Source organism: Chlamydotis macqueenii, chromosome W (assembly GCF_036417535.1).
Source record: "Chlamydotis macqueenii isolate bChlMac1 chromosome W, bChlMac1.mat, whole genome shotgun sequence".
In the NCBI taxonomy this organism is placed as follows: domain Eukaryota; kingdom Metazoa; phylum Chordata; class Aves; order Otidiformes; family Otididae; genus Chlamydotis; species Chlamydotis macqueenii.
Genome location: NC_141592.1, coordinates 20,107,969 through 20,123,293, shown reverse-complemented (window position 1 = coordinate 20,123,293; position 15,325 = coordinate 20,107,969). Strand labels below are relative to the sequence as shown.

General features: G+C 57.3%; 1 protein-coding gene across 1 annotated transcript in view; it reads right to left on the bottom strand.

Annotated features, from left to right (window-relative positions):
- Nucleotides 1-5,670: 5,670 nt before the first annotated feature.
- Nucleotides 5,671-15,325, bottom strand: part of LOC147596615 (uncharacterized) — a 185,505-nt gene continuing 175,850 nt past the window's right edge. The window contains exon 3 of the mRNA XM_086769471.1: nucleotides 5,671-5,691. Coding sequence (XP_086625597.1) covers nucleotides 5,671-5,691 — 21 coding nt within the window. The remainder of the gene's footprint in view (nucleotides 5,692-15,325) is intronic.

Sequence of the window (15,325 nt, the reverse complement as noted above, 5' to 3'; positions counted from 1 at the left end):
AAGCCCGGAACCCCGATGTCTGTGGTGCTGTAGATGCGCTGCCAATGGCCGGTGATGAGCAGCAAGAGCTTGACTGGCTGGCACTTTTGGTGTGGGAGCAATCGTCCAACGTTCGTGATTTTTCTTGGGTTTTTTTCCAATGGGCGCCCAGGTGCAGCTTGTGGTAAACGTCGAACCCCTGTTCGTCAGGGAAAGCCCGGAGCCCCGATGTCTGTGGTGCTGTAGATGCGCTGCCAATGGCCGGTGAGGAGCAGCAAGAGCTTGACTGGCTGGCACTTTTTGTGTGGGAGCAATCGTCCGACGTTCATGATTTCTCGGGTTTTTTTGGAGTGGGCGACCAGGTGCAGCTGGTGGTAAACGTCGAAGCCCTGTTCGTTAGGGAAAGCCCAGAGCCCCGATGTCTGTGATGCTGTAGATGCGCTGCCAATGGCCGGTGATGAGCAGCAAGAGCTTGACTGGCTGGCACTTTCGGTGTGGGAGCAATCGTCCAACGTTCGTGATTTCTCTTGGGTTTTTTTCCAATGTTGGCAGAGGTGCAGGTGGTGGTAAGGGTCGAAGCCCTGTTCGTCAGGGAAAGCCCGGAGCCCCGATGTCTGTGGTGCTGTAGATGCACTGCCAATGGCCGGTGAGGAGCAGCAAGAGCTTGACTGGCTGGAACTTTTTGTGTGGGAGCAATCGTCCGACGTTCGTGATTTTTCGGGGTTTTTTGGAGTGGGCGACCAGGTGCAGCTGGTGGTAAATGTCGAAGCCCTGTTCGTCAGGGAAAGCCCGGAGCCCCGATGTCTGTGGTGCTGTAGATGCGCTGCCAATGGCCGGTGAGGAGCAGCAAGAGCTTGACTGGCTGGCACTTTCGGTGTGGAAGCAATCGTCCGACGTTTGTGATTTTTCTTGGGTTTTTTTCCAATGGGCGCCCAGGTGCAGCTGGTGGTAAACGTCGAAGCCCTGTTCGTCAGGGAAAGCCCGGAGCCCCGATGTCTGTGGTGCTGTAGATGCACTGCCAGTGGCCGGTGACGAGCAGAAAGAGCTTGACTGGCTGGCACTTTCGGTGTGGGAGCAATCGTCCAACGTTCATGGTTTTTCCGGGTTTTTTTCAGTGGGCCCCCCAGGTGCAGCTGGTGGTAAACGTCAAAGCCCTGTTCGTCAGGGAATGCCCGGAGCCCCGATGTCTGTGGTGCTGTAGATGCGCTGCCAATGGCCGGGGAGGAGCAGCAAGAGCTTGAGTTGCTGGCACTTTCGGTGTGGGAGCTATCGTTTGAAGTTCGTGATATTTTGGGTTTTTTTTTACTGGGTGCCCAGGCGCAGCTGGTGGTAAACGTCGAAGCCCTGTTTGACAGGGAAAGCCCGGAGCCCCGATGTCTGTGGTGCTGTCGATGCGCTGCCAATGGCCGGTGAGGAGCAGCAAGAGCTTGACTGGCTGGCACTTTTTGTGTGGGAGCAATCGTCCGACGTTCGTGATTTTTCGGGTTTTTTTTCAGTGGGCCCCCCAGGTGCAGCTGGTGGTAAAAGTCGAAGCCCTGTTCGTCAGGGAAAGCCCGGAGCCCCGATGTCTGTGGTGCTGTAGATGCGCTGCCAATGGCCGGGGAGGAGCAGCAAGAGCTTGACTGGCTGGCACTTTCGGTGTCGGAGCAATCGTCCGACGTTCATGCTTTTTCGGGTTTTTTTTCAGTGGGGCCCCCAGGTGCAGGTGGTGGTAAACGTCGAAGCCCTGTTCGTCAGGGAAAGCCCGGAGCCCCAATGTCTGTGGTGCTGTAGATGAGCTGCCAATGGCCGGTGAGGAGCAGCAGGAGCTTGACTGGCTGGCACTTTTTGTGTGGGAGCAATCGTCTGACGTTCGTGATTTTTCGGGTTTTTCTGGAGTGGGCGACCAGGTGCAGCTGGTGGTAAACGTCGAAGCCCTGTTCGTCAGGGAAAGCCCGGAGCCCCGATGTCTGTGGTGCTGTAGATGCGCTGCCAATGGCCGGTGAGGAGCAGCAAGAGCTTGACTGGCTGGCACTTTCGGTGTGGGAGCAATCGTCCGACGTTTGTGATTTTTTGGGTTTTTTTGGAGTGGACTCCGAGGCGCAGGTGGTGGTAAAAGTCGAAGCCCTGTTCGTCAGGGAAAGCCCGGAGCCCCGATGTCTGTGGTGCTGTAGATGTGCTGCCAATGGCTGGGGAGGAGCAGCAAGAGCTTGACTGGCTGGCACTTTCGGTGTGGGAGCAATCGTCCGACGTTTGTGATTTTTCGGGGTTTTTTTCAGTTGGCTCCCCAGGTGCAGGTGGTGGTAAATGTCGAAGCCCTGTTCGTCAGGGAAAGCCCGGAGCCCCGATGTCTGTGGTGCTGTAAATGCACTGCCAATGGCCGGTGACGAGCAGCAAGAGCTTGACTGGCTGGCACTTTCAGTGCGGGAGCAATCGTCCGACGTTCATGATTTTTCGGGGTTTTTTTAAGTGGGCCCCCCAGGTGCAGCTGGTGGTAAACGTTCAAGCCCTGTTCGTCAGGGAAAGCCCGGAGCCCCGATGACTGTGGTGCTGTAGATGCGCTGCCAATGGCCGGGGAGGAGCAGCAAGAGCTTGACTGGCTGGCACTTTTGGTGTGGGAGCAATCCTCCGACGTTCGTGATTTTTCCGGGCTTTTTTTGATTGGGCGCCCAGGTGCAGCTGGTGGTAAACGTCGAAGCCCTGTTCGTCAGGGAAAGCCCGGAGCCCCGATGTCTGTGGTGCTGTAGATGCGCTGACAGTGGCCGGTGAGGAACAGCAAGAGCTTGAGTTGCTGGCACTTTCGGTGTGGGAGCAATCGTCCCACGTTCGTGATTTTTTGGGTTTTTTTTTTAGTGGGCGCCCAGGCGCAGCTGGTGGTAAACGTTCAAGCCCTGTTCGTCAGGGAAAGCCCGGAGCCCCGATGTCTGTGGTGCTGTAGATGCGCTGCCAATGGCCGGTGAGGAGCAGCAAGAGCTTGACTGGCTGGCACTTTCGGTGAGGGAGCAATCGTCCGACGTTCGTGATTTTTCGGGGTTATTTGGAGTGGGCGCCCAGGTGCAGCTGGTGGTAAAGGTCGAAGCCCTGTTCATCAGGGAAAGCCCGGAGCCCCGATGTCTGTGGTGCTGTAGATGCGCTGCCAATGGCCGGTGAGGAGCAGCAAGAGCTTGACTGGCTGGCACTTTCGGTGTGGGAGCAATCGTCCGACGTTCGTGACTTTTCGGGGTTTTTTTCAGTGGGCCGCCCAGGTGCAGCTGGTGGTAAACGTCGAAGCCCTGTTCGTCAGGGAAAGCCCGGAGCCCCGATGTCTGTGGTGCTGTAGATGCGCTGCCAATGGCCGGGGAGGAGCAGCAACAGCTTGACTGGCTGGCACTTTTGGTGTGGGAGCAATCGTCCAACGTTCGTGATTTTTCTTGGGTTTTTTTCCAATGGGCGCCCAGGTGCAGCTGGTGGTAAACGTCGAAGACCTGTTCGTCAGGGAAAGCCCGGAGCCCCCATGTCTGTGGTGCTGTAGATGCGCTGCCAATGGCCGGGGAGGAGCAGCAAGAGCTTGACTGGCTGGCACTTTTTGTGTGGGAGCAATCGTCCGACGTTCATGATTTTTCGGGTTTTTTTGGAGTGGGCGACCAGGTGCAGCTGGTGGTAAACGTCGAAGCCCTGTTCGTCAGGGAAAGCCCGGAGCCCCGATGTCTGTGGTGCTGTAGATGCGCTGCCAATGGCCGGTGAGGAGCAGCAAGAGCTTGACTGGCTGGCACTTTCGGTGTGGGAGCTACCGTCCAACGTTCATGATTTTTCGGGGTTTTTTCCAGTGGGCCCCCCAGGTGCAGCTGGTGGTAAACGTCAAAGCCCTGTTCGTCAGGGAAAGCCCAGAGCCCCGATGTCTGTGGTGCTGTAGATGCGCTGACAATGGCCGGGGAGGAGCAGCAAGAGCTTGACTGGCTGGCACATTCGGTGTGGGAGCAATCGTCCGACGTTCGTGATTTTTCGGGGCTTTTTTGGATTGGGCGCCCAGGTGCAGCTGGTGGTAAAGGTCGAAGCCCTGTTCGTCAGGGAAAGCCCGGAGCCCCGATGTCTGTGGTGCTGTAGATGCGCTGCCAATGGCCGGTGAGGAGCAGCAAGAGCTTGAGTTGCTGGCACTTGCGGTGTGGGAGCTATCGTCCGAAGTTCGTGATCTTTTTGGTTATTTTTTAGTGGGCGCCCAGGTGCAGCTGGTGGTAAACGTCGAAGCCCTGTTCGTCAGGGAAAGCCCGGAGCCCCGATGTCTGTGGTGCTGTAGATGCGCTGCCAATGGCCGGGGAGGAGCAGCAAGAGCTTGACTGGCTGGCACTTTCGGTGTGGGAGCAATCCTCCGACATTTGTGATTTTTCTTGGGTTTTTTTCCAATGGGCGCCCAGGTGCAGGTGGTGGTAAACGTCGAAGCCCTGTTCGTCAGGGAAAGCCCGGAACCCCGATGTCTGTGGTGCTGTAGATGCGCTGACAATGGCCGGTGAGGAACAGCAAGAGCTTGTCTGGCTGGCACTTTCGGTGTCGGAGCAATCGTCCGACGTTCGTGATTTTTTGGGTTTTTTTTTAGTGGGCGCCCAGGCGCAGCTGGTGGTAAACGTTCAAGCCCTGTTCGTCAGGGAAAGCCCGGAGCCCCGATGTCTGTGGTGCTGTAGATGCGCTGCCAATGGCCGGTGAGGAGCAGCAAGAGCTTGACTGGCTGGCACTTTCGGTGTGGGAGCAATCGTCCGACGTTCGTGATTTTTCTTTGGTTTTTTTCAGTGGGCCCTTCAGGTGCAGCTGGTGGTAAACGTCGAAGCCCTGTCCGTCAGGGAAAGACCGGAGCCCCGATGTCTGTGGTGCTGTAGATGCGCTGCCAATGGCCGGTGAGGAGCCGGAAGAGCTTGACTGGCTGGCACTTTTGGTGTGGGAGCAATCGTCCGACGTTCATGATTTTTCGGGGTTTTTTTCAGTGGGCCCCCCAGGTGCAGCTGGTGGTAAACGTCGAAGCCCTGTTCGTCAGGGAAAGCCCGGAGCCCCGATGTCTGTGGTGCTGTAGATGCGATGCCAATGGCCAGTGAGGAGCAGCAGGAGCTTGTCTGGCTGGCACTTTTTGTGTGGGAGCAATCGTCCGACGTTCGTGGTTTTTCGGGTTTTTTTTGGAGTGGGCGCCCAGGTGCAGCTGGTGGTAAACGTCGAAGCCCTATTCATCAGGGAAAGCCCGGAGCCCCGATGTCTGTGGGGCTGTAGATGCGATGCCAATGGCTGGTGAGGAGCAGCAGGAGCTTGACTGGCTGGCACTTTTTGTGTGGGAGCAATCGTCCGACGTTCGTGGTTTTTCGGGTTTTTTTTGGAGTGGGCGCCGAGGTGCAGCTGGTGGTAAACGTCGAAGCCCTATTCATCAGGGAAAGCCCGGAGCCCCGATGTCTGTGGTGCTGTAGATGCGATGCCAATGGCTTGTGAGGAGCAGCAGGAGCTTGACTGGCTGGCACTTTTTGTGTGGGAGCAATCGTCCGACGTTCGTGATTTTTTGGTTTTTTTTTTAGTGGGCGCCCAGGCGCAGCTGGTGGTAAACGTCGAAGCCCTGTCCGTCAGGGAAAGACCGGAGCCCCGATGTCTGTGGTGCTGTAGATGCGCTGCCAATGGCCGGTGATGAGCAGCAAGAGCTTGACTGGCTGGCACTTTCGGTGTGGGAGCAATCGTCCGACGTTCGTGATTTTTCGGGGTTTTATTTCAGTGGACGCCCAGGTGCACCTGGGGGTAAACACAGAAGCCCTGTTCATCAGGGAAAGCCCGGAGCCCCGATGTCTGTGGTGCTGTAGATGCGCTGCCAATGGCTGGTGAGGAGCAGCAATAGCTTGACTGACTGGCACTTTCGGTGTGGGAGCAATCGTCCGACGTTCGTGATTTTTCAGGGTTTTTTTGGAGTGGGCGCCCAGTCGCAGCCGGTAGTAAACGTCGAATCCCTGTTCGTCAGGGAATGCCTGGAGCCCCGATGTCTGTGGTGCTGTAGATGCGCTGCCAATGGCCGGTGAGGAGCAGCAAGTGCTTGTCTGGCTGGCACTTTTGGTGTGGGAGCAATCGTCCGACGTTCGTGGTTTTTAGGGGATTTTTCCAGTGGGCGCCCAGGTGCAGCTGGTGGTAAACGTCGAAGCCCTGTTCATCAGGGAAAGCCCGGAACCCCGATGTCTGTGGTGCTGTAGATGCGATGCCAATGGCCCGTGAGGAGTAGCAGGAGATTGACTGGCTGGCCCTTTTTGTGTGGGAGCAATCGTCCGACGTTCGTGATTTTTTGGGTTTTTTTTTTAGTGGGCGCCCAGGCGCAGCTGGTGGTAAACGTCGAAGCCCTGTCCATCAGGGAAAGACCTGAGCCCCGATGTCTGTGGTGCTGTAGATGCGCTGCCAATGGCTGGTGAGGAGCAGGAAGAGCTTGACTGGCTGGCACTTTTGGTGTGGGAGCAATCGTCTGACGTTCATGATTTTTCGGGGTTTTTTTCAGTGGGCCCCCCAGGTGCAGCTGGTGGTAAACGTCGAAGCCCTGTTCGTCAGGGAAAGCCCGGAGCCCCGATGTCTGTGGTGCTGTAGATGCGCTGCCAATGGCCGGTGAGGAGCAGCAGGAGCTTGACTGGCTGGCAGTTTTTGTGTGGGAGCAATCGTCCGACGTTCGTGATTTTTCGGGTTTTTTTGGAGTGGGCGCCCAGGTGCAGGTGGTGGTAAACGTCGAAGCCCTGTTCGTCAGGGAAAGCCCGGAGCCCCGATGTCTGTGGTGCTGTAGATGCGCTGCCAATGGCCGGTGAGGAGCAGGAAGAGCTTGACTGGCTGGCACTTTTGGTGTGGGAGCAATCGTCCGACGTTCATGATTTCTCTGGGTTTTTTTCAGTGGGCCCCCCAGGTGCAGATGGTGGTAAACGTCGAAGCCCTGTTCGTCAGGGAAAGCCCGGAGCCCCGATGTCTGTGGTGCTGTAGATGCGCTGCCAATGGCCGGGGAGGAGCAGCAGGAGCTTGACTGGCTGACACTTTTTGTGTGGGAGCAATCGTCCGACGTTCGTGATTTTTCGGGTTTTTTTGGAGTGGGCGCCCAGGTGCAGCTGGTGGTAAAGGTCGAAGCCCTGTTCGTCAGGGAAAGCCCGGAGCCCCGATGTCTGTGGTGCTGTAGATGCGCTGCCAATGGCCGGTGAGGAGCAGGAAGAGCTTGACTGGCTGGCACTTTTGGTGTGGGAGCAATCGTCCGACGTTCATGATTTCTCGGGGTTTTTTTCAGTGGGCCCCCCAGGTGCAGATGGTGGTAAACGTCGAAGCCCTGTTCGTCAGGGAAAGCCCGGAGCCCCGATGTCTGTGGTGCTGTAGATACGCTGCCAATGGCCGGTGAGGAGCAGCAATAGCTTGACTGACTGGCACTTTCGGTGTGGGAGCAATCGTCCGACGTTCGTGATTTTTCGGGGTTTTTTTCAAGTGGGCGCCCTGGTGCAGCTGGTGGTAAAGGTCGAAGCCCTGTTCGTCAGGGAAAGCCCGGAGCCCCGATGTCTGTGGTGCTGTAGATGCGCTGCCAATGGCCGGTGAAGAGCAGCAGGAGCTTGACTGGCTGGCACTTTTTGTGTGGGAGCAATCGTCCGACGTTCGTGGATTTTCGGGTTTTTTTGGCGTGGGCGCCCAGGTGCAGCTGGTCGTAAACGTCGAAGCCCTGTTCGTCAGGGAAAGCCCGGAGCCTTGATGTCTGTGGTGCTTTAGATGCGCTGCCAATGGCCGGTGAGGAGCAGCAAGAGCTTGACTGGCTGGCACTTTCGGTGTGGGAGCAATCGTCCGACGTTCGTGATTTTTCAGGGTTTTTTTGGAGTGGGCGCCCAGTCGCAGCCGGTGGTAAACGTCGAATCCCTGTTCGTCAGGGAATGCCTGGAGCCCCGATGTCTGTGGTGCTGTAGATGCGCTGCCAATGGCCGGTGAAGAGCAGCAAGAGCTTGTCTGGCTGGCACTTTTGGTGTGGGAGCAATCGTCCGACGTTCGTGGTTTTTAGGGGATTTTTCCAGTGGGCGCCCAGGTGCAGCTGGTGGTAAACGTCGAAGCCCTGTTCATCAGGGAAAGCCCGGAGCCCCGATGTCTGTGGTGCTGTAGATGCGATGCCAATGGCCGGTGAGGAGTAGCAGGAGATTGACTGGCTAGCCCTTTTTGTGTGGGAGCAATCGTCCGACTTTCGTGACTTTTTGGGTTTTTTTTTAGTGGGCGCCCAGGTGCAGCTGGTGGTAAACGTCGAAGCCCTGTCCATCAGGGAAAGACCGGAGCCCCGATGTCTGTGGTGCTGTAGATGCGCTGCCAATGGCCGGTGAGGAGCAGGAAGAGCTTGACTGGCTGGCACTTTTGGTGTGGGAGAAATCGTCTGACGTTCATGATTTTTCGGGGTTTTTTTCAGTGGGCCCCCCAGGTGCAGCTGGTGGTAAACGTCGAAGCCCTGTTCGTCAGGGAAAGCCCGGAGCCCCGATGTCTGTGGTGCTGTAGATGCGCTGCCAATGGCCGGTGAGGAGCAGCAGGAGCTTGACTGGCTGGCAGTTTTTGTGTGGGAGCAATCGTCCGACGTTCGTGATTTTTCGGGTTTTTTTGGAGTGGGCGCCCAGGTGCAGCTGGTGGTAAACGTCGAAGCCCTGTTCGTCAGGAAAAGCCCGGAGCCCCGATGTCTGTGGTGCTGTAGATGCGCTGCCAATGGCCGGTGAGGAGCAGGAAGAGCTTGACTGGCTGGCACTTTTGGTGTCGGAGCAATCGTCCGACGTTCATGATTTCTCGGGGTTTTTTTCAGTGGGCCCCCCAGGTGCAGATGGTGGTAAACGTCGAAGCCCTGTTCGTCAGGGAAAGCCCGGAGCCCCGATGTCTGTGGTGCTGTAGATGCGCTGCCAATGGCCGGGGAGGAGCAGCAAGAGCTTGACTGGCTGGCACTTTCGGTGTGGGAGCAATCGTCCGACGTTTGTGATTTTTTGGGTTTTTTTTGGAGTGGGCGCCCAGGTGCAGGTGGTGGTAAATGTCGAAGCCCTGTTCGTCAGGGAAAGCCCGGAGCCCCGATGTCTGTGGTGCTGTAGATGCGCTGCCAATGGCCGGTGAGGAGCAGCAGGAGCTTGACTGGCTGGCAGTTTTTGTGTGGGAGCAATCGTCCGACGTTCGTGATTTTTCGGGTTTTTTTGGAGTGGGCGCCCAGGTGCAGCTGGTGGTAAACGTCGAAGCCCTGTTCGTCAGGAAAAGCCCGGAGCCCCGATGTCTGTGGTGCTGTAGATGCGCTGCCAATGGCCGGTGAGGAGCAGGAAGAGCTTGACTGGCTGGCACTTTTGGTGTGGGAGCAATCGTCCGACGTTCATGATTTCTCGGGTTTTTTTGGAGTGGGCGACCAGGTCCAGCTGGTGGTAAACGTCGAAGCCCTGTTCGTCAGGGAAAGCCCGGAGCCCCGATGTCTGTGGTGCTGTAGATGCGCTGCCAATGGCTGGTTAGGAGCAGCAAGAGCTTGACTGGCTGGCACTTTTGGTGTGGGAGCAATCGTCCGTCGTTCGTGGTTTTTAGGGGATTTTTCCAGTGGGCGCCCAGGTGCAGCTGGTGGTAAACGTCAAAGCCCTGTTCATCAGGGAAAGCCCGGAGCCCCGATGTCTGTGGTGCTGTAGATGCGCTACCAATGGCCCGTGAGGAGTAGCAGGAGATTGATTGGCTAGCCCTTTTTGTGTGGGAGCAATCGTCCGACTTTCGTGATTTTTTGGGTTTTTTTTTAGTGGGCGCCCAGGCGCAGCTGGTGGTAAACGTCGAAGCCCTGTTTGACAGGGAAAGCCCGGAGCCCCGATGTCTGTGGTGCTGTAGATGCGCTGCCAATGGCCGGTGAGGAGCCGGAAGAGCTTGACTGGCTGGCACTTTTGGTGTGGGAGCAATCGTCTGACGTTCATGATTTTTCGGGGTTTTTTTCAGTGGGCCCCCCAGGTGCAGCTGGTGGTAAACGTCGAAGCCCTGTTCGTCAGGGAAAGCCCGGAGCCCCGATGTCTGTGGTGCTGTAGATGCGCTGCCAATGGCCGGTGAGGAGCAGCAGGAGCTTGACAGGCTGGCAGTTTTTGTGTGGGAGCAATCGTCCGACGTTCGTGATTTTTCGGGTTTTTTTGGAGTGGGCGCCCAGGTGCAGCTGGTGGTAAACGTCGAAGCCCTGTTCGTCAGGAAAAGCCCGGAGCCCCGATGTCTGTGGTGCTGTAGATGCGCTGCCAATGGCCGGTGAGGAGCAGGAAGAGCTTGACTGGCTGGCACTTTTGGTGTGGGAGCAATCGTCCGACGTTCATGATTTCTCGGGGTTTTTTTCAGTGGGCCCCCCAGGTGCAGATGGTGGTAAACGTCGAAGCCCTGTTCGTCAGGGAAAGCCCGGAGCCCCGATGTCTGTGGTGCTGTAGATACGCTGCCAATGGCCGGTGAGGAGCAGCAATAGCTTGACTGACTGGCACTTTCGGTGTGGGAGCAATCGTCCGACGTTCGTGATTTTTCGGGGTTTTTTTCAAGTGGGCGCCCTGGTGCAGCTGGTGGTAAAGGTCGAAGCCCTGTTCGTCAGGGAAAGCGTGGAGCCCCGATGTCTGTGGTGCTGTAGATGCGCTGCCAATGGCCGGTGAAGAGCAGCAGGAGCTTGACTGGCTGGCACTTTTTGTGTGGGAGCAATCGTCCGACGTTCGTGGATTTTCGGGTTTTTTTGGCGTGGGCGCCCAGGTGCAGCTGGTCGTAAACGTCGAAGCCCTGTTCGTCAGGGAAAGCCCGGAGCCTTGATGTCTGTGGTGCTTTAGATGCGCTGCCAATGGCCGGTGAGGAGCAGCAAGAGCTTGACTGGCTGGCACTTTCGGTGTGGGAGCAATCGTCCGACGTTCGTGATTTTTCAGGGTTTTTTTGGAGTGGGCGCCCAGTCGCAGCCGGTGGTAAACGTCGAATCCCTGTTCGTCAGGGAATGCCTGGAGCCCCGATGTCTGTGGTGCTGTAGATGCGCTGCCAATGGCCGGTGAGGAGCAGCAAGAGCTTGTCTGGCTGGCACTTTTGGTGTGGGAGCAATCGTCCGACGTTCGTGGTTTTTAGGGGATTTTTCCAGTGGGCGCCCAGGTGCAGCTGGTGGTAAACGTCGAAGCCCTGTTCATCAGGGAAAGCCCGGAGCCCCGATGTCTGTGGTGCTGTAGATGCGATGCCAATGGCCGGTGAGGAGTAGCAGGAGATTGACTGGCTGGCCCTTTTTGTGTGGGAGCAATCGTCCGACTTTCGTGACTTTTTGGGTTTTTTTTTAGTGGGCGCCCAGGTGCAGCTGGTGGTAAACGTCGAAGCCCTGTCCATCAGGGAAAGCCCGGAGCCCCGATGTCTGTGGTGCTGTAGATGCGCTGCCAATGGCCGGTGAGGAGCAGGAAGAGCTTGACTGGCTGGCACTTTTGGTGTCGGAGCAATCGTCCGACGTTCATGATTTCTCGGGGTTTTTTTCAGTGGGCCCCCCAGGTGCAGATGGTGGTAAACGTCGAAGCCCTGTTCGTCAGGGAAAGCCCGGAGCCCCGATGTCTGTGGTGCTGTAGATGCGCTGCCAATGGCCGGGGAGGAGCAGCAAGAGCTTGACTGGCTGGCACTTTCGGTGTGGGAGCAATCGTCCGACGTTTGTGATTTTTTGGGTTTTTTTTGGAGTGGGCGCCCAGGTGCAGGTGGTGGTAAATGTCGAAGCCCTGTTCGTCAGGGAAAGCCCGGAGCCCCGATGTCTGTGGTGCTGTAGATGCGCTGCCAATGGCCGGTGAGGAGCAGCAGGAGCTTGACTGGCTGGCAGTTTTTGTGTGGGAGCAATCGTCCGACGTTCGTGATTTTTCGGGTTTTTTTGGAGTGGGCGCCCAGGTGCAGCTGGTGGTAAACGTCGAAGCCCTGTTCGTCAGGAAAAGCCCGGAGCCCCGATGTCTGTGGTGCTGTAGATGCGCTGCCAATGGCCGGTGAGGAGCAGGAAGAGCTTGACTGGCTGGCACTTTTGGTGTGGGAGCAATCGTCCGACGTTCATGATTTCTCGGGGTTTTTTTCATTGGGCCCCCCAGGTGCAGATGGGGGTAAACGTCGAAGCCCTGTTCGTCAGGGAAAGCCCGGAGCCCCGATGTCTGTGGTGCTCTAGATGCAATGCCAATGGCCCGTGAGGAGCAGCAGGAGCTTGACTGGCTGGCACATTTCTGTGGGAGCAATCGTCCGACATTCATGACTTCTCGGGTTTTTTTGGAGTGGGCGACCAGGTCCAGCTGGTGGTAAACGTCGAAGCCCTGTTCGTCAGGGAAAGCCCGGAGCCCCGATGTCTGTGGTGCTGTAGATGCGCTGCCAATGGCTGGTTAGGAGCAGCAAGAGCTTGACTGGCTGGCACTTTTGGTGTGGGAGCAATCGTCCGTCGTTCGTGGTTTTTAGGGGATTTTTCCAGTGGGCGCCCAGGTGCAGCTGGTGGTAAACGTCAAAGCCCTGTTCATCAGGGAAAGCCCGGAGCCCCGATGTCTGTGGTGCTGTAGATGCGCTGCCAATGGCCCGTGAGGAGTAGCAGGAGATTGACTGGCTGGCCCTTTTTGTGTGGGAGCAATCGTCCGACTTTCGTGATTTTTTGGGTTTTTTTTTAGTGGGCGCCCAGGCGCAGCTGGTGGTAAACGTCGAAGCCCTGTCCATCAGGGAAAGCCCGGAGCCCCGATGTCTGTGGTGCTGTAGATGCGATGCCAATGGCCCGTGAGGAGCAGCAGGAGCTTGTCTGGCTGGCACTTTTTGTGTGGGAGCAATCGTCCGACGTTCGTGGTTTTTCGGGTTTTTTTTGGAGTGGGCGCCGAGGTGCAGCTGGTGGTAAACGTCGAAGCCCTATTCATCAGGGAAAGCCCGGAGCCCCGATGTCTGTGGTGCTGTAGATGCGATGCCAATGGCTTGTGAGGAGCAGCAGGAGCTTGACTGGCTGGCACTTTTTGTGTGGGAGCAATCGTCCGACGTTCGTGATTTTTTGGTTTTTTTTCTAGTGGGCGCCCAGGCGCAGCTGGTGGTAAACGTCGAAGCCCTGTCCGTCAGGGAAAGCCCGGAGCCCCGATGTCTGTGGTGCTGTAGATGCGCTGCCAATGGCCGGTGATGAGCAGCAAGAGCTTGACTGGCTGGCACTTTCGGTGTGGGAGCAATCGTCCGACGTTCGTGATTTTTCGGGGTTTTATTTCAGTGGACGCCCAGGTGCACCTGGTGGTAAACACTGAAGCCCTGTTCGTCAGGGAAAGCCCGGAGCCCCGATGTCTGTGGTGCTGTAGATGCGCTGCCAATGGCTGGTGAGGAGCAGCAATAGCTTGACTGACTGGCACTTTCGGTGTGGGAGCAATCGTCCGACGTTCGTGATTTTTCGGGGTTTTTTTCAAGTGGGCGCCCTGGTGCAGCTGGTGGTAAAGGTCGAAGCCCTGTTCGTCAGGAAAAGCGTGGAGCCCCGATGTCTGTGGTGCTGTAGATGCGCTGCCAATGGCCGGTGAAGAGCAGCAGGAGCTTGACTGGCTGGCACTTTCGGTGTGGGAGCAATCGTCCGACGTTCGTGATTTTTCAGGGTTTTTTTGGAGTGGGCGCCCAGTCGCAGCCGGTGGTAAACGTCGAATCCCTGTTCGTCAGGGAATGCCTGGAGCCCCGATGTCTGTGGTGCTGTAGATGCGCTGCCAATGGCCGGTGAGGAGCAGCAAGTGCTTGTCTGGCTGGCACTTTTGGTGTGGGAGCAATCGTCCGACGTTCGTGGTTTTTAGGGGATTTTTCCAGTGGGCGCCCAGGCGCAGCTGGTGGTAAACGTCGAAGCCCTGTTCGTCAGGGAAAGCCCGGAGCCCCGATGTCTGTGGTGCTGTAGATGCGCTGCCAATGGCCGGTGAGGAGCAGCAGGAGCTTGACTGGCTGGCAGTTTTTGTGTGGGAGCAATCGTCCGACGTTCGTGATTTTTCGGGTTTTTTTGGAGTGGGCGCCCAGGTGCAGCTGGTGGTAAACGTCGAAGCCCTGTTCGTCATGGAAAGCCCGGAGCCCCGATGTCTGTGGTGCTGTAGATGCGCTGCCAATGGCCGGTGAGGAGCAGCAAGAGCTTGACTGGCTGGCACTTTTGGTGTGGGAGCAATCGTCCGACGTTCATGATTTCTCGGGGTTTTTTTCAGTGGGCCCCCCAGGTGCAGATGGTGGTAAACGTCGAAGCCCTGTTCGTCAGGGAAAGCCCGGAGCCCCGATGTCTGTGGTGCTGTAGATGCGCTGCCAATGGCCGGGGAGGAGCAGCAGGAGCTTGACTGGCTGACACTTTTTGTGTGGGAGCAATCGTCCGACGTTCGTGATTTTTCGGGTTTTTTTGGAGTGGGCGCCCAGGTGCAGCTGGTGGTAAACGTCGAAGCCCTGTTCGTCAGGGAAAGCCCGGAGCCCCGATGTCTGTGGTGCTGTAGATGCGCTGCCAATGGCCGGTGAGGAGCAGGAAGAGCTTGACTGGCTGGCACTTTTGGTGTGGGAGCAATCGTCCGACGTTCATGATTTCTCGGGGTTTTTTCAGTGGGCCCCCCAGGTGCAGATGGTGGTAAACGTCGAAGCCCTGTTCGTCAGGGAAAGCCCGGAGCCCCGATGTCTGTGGTGCTGTAGATGCGCTGCCAATGGCCGGTGAGGAGCAGCAATAGCTTGACTGACTGGCACTTTCGGTGTGGGAGCAATCGTCCGACGTTCGTGATTTTTCGGGGTTTTTTTCAAGTGGGCGCCCTGGTGCAGCTGGTGGTAAAGGTCGAAGCCCTGTTCGTCAGGGAAAGCGTGGAGCCCCGATGTCTGTGGTGCTGTAGATGCGCTGCCAATGGCCGGTGAAGAGCAGCAGGAGCTTGACTGGCTGGCACTTTTTGTGTGGGAGCAATCGTCCGACGTTCGTGAATTTTCGGGTTTTTTTGGCGTGGGCGCCCAGGTGCAGCTGGTCGTAAACGTCGAAGCCCTGTTCGTCAGGGAAAGCCCGGAGCCTTGATGTCTGTGGTGCTTTAGATGCGCTGCCAATGGCCGGTGAGGAGCAGCAAGAGCTTGACTGGCTGGCACTTTCGGTGTGGGAGCAATCGTCCGACGTTCGTGATTTTTCAGGGTTTTTTTGGAGTGGGCGCCCAGTCGCAGCCGGTGGTAAACGTCGAATCCCTGTTCGTCAGGGAATGCCTGGAGCCCCGATGTCTGTGGTGCTGTAGATGCGCTGCCAATGGCCCGTGAGGAGTAGCAGGAGATTGACTGGCTGGCCCTTTTTGTGTGGGAGCAATCGTCCGACTTTCGTGTTTTTTTGGGTTCTTTTTTTAGTGGGCGCCCAGGTGCAGCTGGTGGTAAACGTCGAAGCCCTGTCCGTCAGGGAAAGACCGGAGCCCCGATGTCTGTGGTGCTGTAGATGCGCTGCCAATGGCCGGTGAGGAGCAGGAAGAGCTTGACT